The 3,246-nt window shown below is 37.1% G+C and overlaps 1 protein-coding gene across 1 annotated transcript in view; it reads left to right on the plus strand.

The window, feature by feature from the left end:
• Positions 1-3,246, plus strand: part of LOC107689478 (catenin alpha-2-like) — a 519,554-nt gene that overhangs the window by 438,273 nt on the left and 78,035 nt on the right. The window contains exon 9 of the mRNA XM_016487473.1: positions 181-333. Coding sequence (XP_016342959.1) covers positions 181-333 — 153 coding nt within the window. The remainder of the gene's footprint in view (positions 1-180; positions 334-3,246) is intronic.

The raw sequence follows: 3,246 nt of genomic DNA on the forward strand, positions 1-3,246 counted from the left end.
TAAAGCGGTTTTGAAAAATTGCTTACCCCACCTTTAAGCACTCCATTAGAAAATGTGTTAAACCTGGAGTTTGCCGCTTGTAAATGCCCTACAGTCAGAGCTCCAAGTACAAGTTCAAGTGCTGGACAGTTTATGTAGGACATGAGCTGATCCCTGCTCTCTCTGTCTCTTTTCTCCTAGCTAAGGAAGGCTGTTATGGACCACATATCTGACTCTTTCCTGGAGACCAACGTGCCTCTGCTGGTGCTGATAGAGGCGGCCAAGAGCGGTAACGAGAAAGAGGTTAAGGAGTATGCGCAGGTCTTCCGCGAGCACGCCAACAAGCTGGTGGAGGTGAGTAACATATAACACCCCCTCACTCAACTCCCTCATCTCATTCAGCCCGAGCGGATGATTCTTATCTGTCTGGAGATGTAAAGATCTTGGAGGCTGGGCAGGGGGTCACAGATAATCCTCTCAGCAGTCTTGACTGTCCGCTGTAGTCTCTTGATGTCTGATTTTGTAGCTGAACCGTCAGAATGACTCCACTGCAGCCACATTGCTGTTCATGATGGTCAGTGGGGGGAGTGCAGGGGGTTTCTCCTGAAGTCCACGATCATCTCCACAGTTTTGAGCGTGTTAAGCTCCAGGTTGTTAAGACTGCACCAGACAGCCAGCTCTTTAACCTCCTGTCTGTAAGCAGACTCATCTCCGTCCTTGATGAGGCCGATGACTGTAGTGTCGTCCGCGAACTTCAGGAGCTTGACAGAGGGGTCCTTTGAAGTGCAGTCATTCATGTAGAGAGAGAAGAGCAGTGGGGAAAGAACACAACCCTGAGGGGCACCATTGCTGATGGTGATAGCTTTCTTGCTAGCCAGTGCTGATGGTGATAGCTTGCTTTCTTAAAGAAGAGCTTAAGGAGCAATCTGCTTTTGACTCTGAAATACTGGGTTCAGCACTCAATTTTGAATATGTATCAATAATGTAACCAGTCTGAGAAAGCAGTTCCCAGTGCTTTTAGATAGAAGGGGAAAGTTTTAAGATCAAGTTCCGTAATATATTTACTATTAATGTGCTTAAATTGGACTTCAAAATATGCGTATTATCATATGCAATTACCTTCAAATCTTTTCTGAAAGATTTATTATGGTGACGTATTTGTGGTTTTTTAATAAATATTCATGTCGAACAGCTGACAAATTTAGTTGACAGTATATGGTATCAACTCTATACATTCTGGTATATTGACAAAACTCATTTCAGATTGAATTACCACGTTTTGGTAGCAAAGATTTTGGTCTTTGGTCACCAAAGTATTTTAAATAGGGAGCTGTTATAAATGTATTCCATTATAAATAATATAGTATATACTGGGTGACCCCGAATAGTCGAAGATTCGATGCTTCGATTGGAGGAGCCTGATTCGACTACCAATCTCACAGTCGAATATTCGCGGGGTGTTATGATAATGCCATTTTGTCTATATAGGGGTGCTGAAATGTCTGATTTCACATAGAAATAGTGTTTTTCTCCGCATAAGTTAATATACAGCCTATTAAAATAATGCTGTAAATAAGAATCTGAAAAGAAAGAAGCTTCAAATAAATAGTTTAACGTGCGTGAATAAATCCAACCACCCCTAATTTATATCGTATAAGATGCATTTGGTTGAGTTGCGCTGCAGTAAAGCGCTTCATTGTAGTACTACGGTGATTATCTCTTCAGCGCGCAGCGCGAGCAGGACAAACAACAATGCATAATATTAATAACTATGACTGGGACTGTCATATACATAAAAATTATAATAAGAGCACTATTATAAGAAAACGCTGTGAATTGTTTTAGTTTAGTTGCTGTGTTTCTGCACGTTGTTGTGTGAAGAACGCGTCCACAAAAGGAGTTCATTCAGAGCCGCGCAGACACGTTCTGCACATTTTGTGCAGATAGCCTATAAGTCGTAATATTAACGTTATGTTGTATAAATAACGAAGCGTATTCTATATGAGATAAATGATGAGTTAAATCCCATTGATTAAAAACCTGCTATCAAATGCTTCATTCTATTCTTCATCTTCAGTGCGCGCAGCTCAAAACAGAAACGCAGAACATTATTAACTGCTGCCATATACATAACATTATAATGAGAGCACTATTATAATAAAACGCTGTGAATTTGTAGAGTTTAGTTGTCGTGTTTCTGCACGTTGTTGCGTGAAGAACGCGTCCACAAAAGGAGTTCATTCAGAACCGCACAGACACATTTCTGGGCCGTTTTGTGCAGATAGCCTATTAGTCGTAATATTAACGCTATGTTCTATAAATAACGAAGCATATTCTATATGAGATAAATGATTAGTTAAATCCCATTGATTAAAAACCTGCTGCTTCATTCTACTGGTCATCTTCAGTCAAAACAGTAATGCAGAACATTAATAACTACTATCATATACATAAGGTTATAATGAGAGCACTATTGCAAAAAAAATTGTAAATTCTTAGGGTTTCACTGACGTTTAATGTTAACTATCTTTTAATCAAAGCATAAAACATTATTTACCCCCTTTGTATCTGCGAGGCGTCCGTTACACATTTCCCCTGTGTGTTAACGTAATTATGACTGTCAAATGTGTGACTTGACTCTTGACCCCCAAAACATATGATTCGACTAGCAGTCGAATATTGGCAAGATCCGAAAATTCCGATTCGACTATGAAAGGGACACCCCTAGTATATACTGTTCTCAAATTTGGAGCTGGTAAGTTGTTGTTTTTTTTTTTTTTTACTTTTTCTCTCTCTCTATCTTATGATCACCAAATCTGAATTAATTTTATATAAAAAATACAGTAAAATAATATTTTATTTTCTCTCTTATGATGACCAAATCTGCATTTATTTTATATAAAAATACAGTAAAAATAATATTTGCCGTACTATTTTTGCAATTTAAAATAACTTTTTTCATTTGATATATTATATATTTTTATGCATTTTGATACATCTTATCACAACTGAAAACGTTTGTTCTGCTTGTATTTTTGTGAAAACTGTGATACTTTTCTTTAGGATTCCATGATGAATAGGAAATTCAAAAGAACATTACATTGAATTTTTTGAACAATATGTAAGTCTTTGCCGTCACTTTTGATCAGTTTAATGCCTCCTTGATAAAAAAAATATTCTTTAAAAAAAGTAAATAAATAAATATACAATAAAAAAAAAACATATAGACCATAAACCTTTGTATGGTAGTGTGTTTATATATATATA

This window comes from Sinocyclocheilus anshuiensis, unplaced genomic scaffold (assembly GCF_001515605.1).
Source record: "Sinocyclocheilus anshuiensis isolate Anshui unplaced genomic scaffold, SAMN03320099.WGS_v1.1 scaffold1215, whole genome shotgun sequence".
Classification (NCBI taxonomy): domain Eukaryota; kingdom Metazoa; phylum Chordata; class Actinopteri; order Cypriniformes; family Cyprinidae; genus Sinocyclocheilus; species Sinocyclocheilus anshuiensis.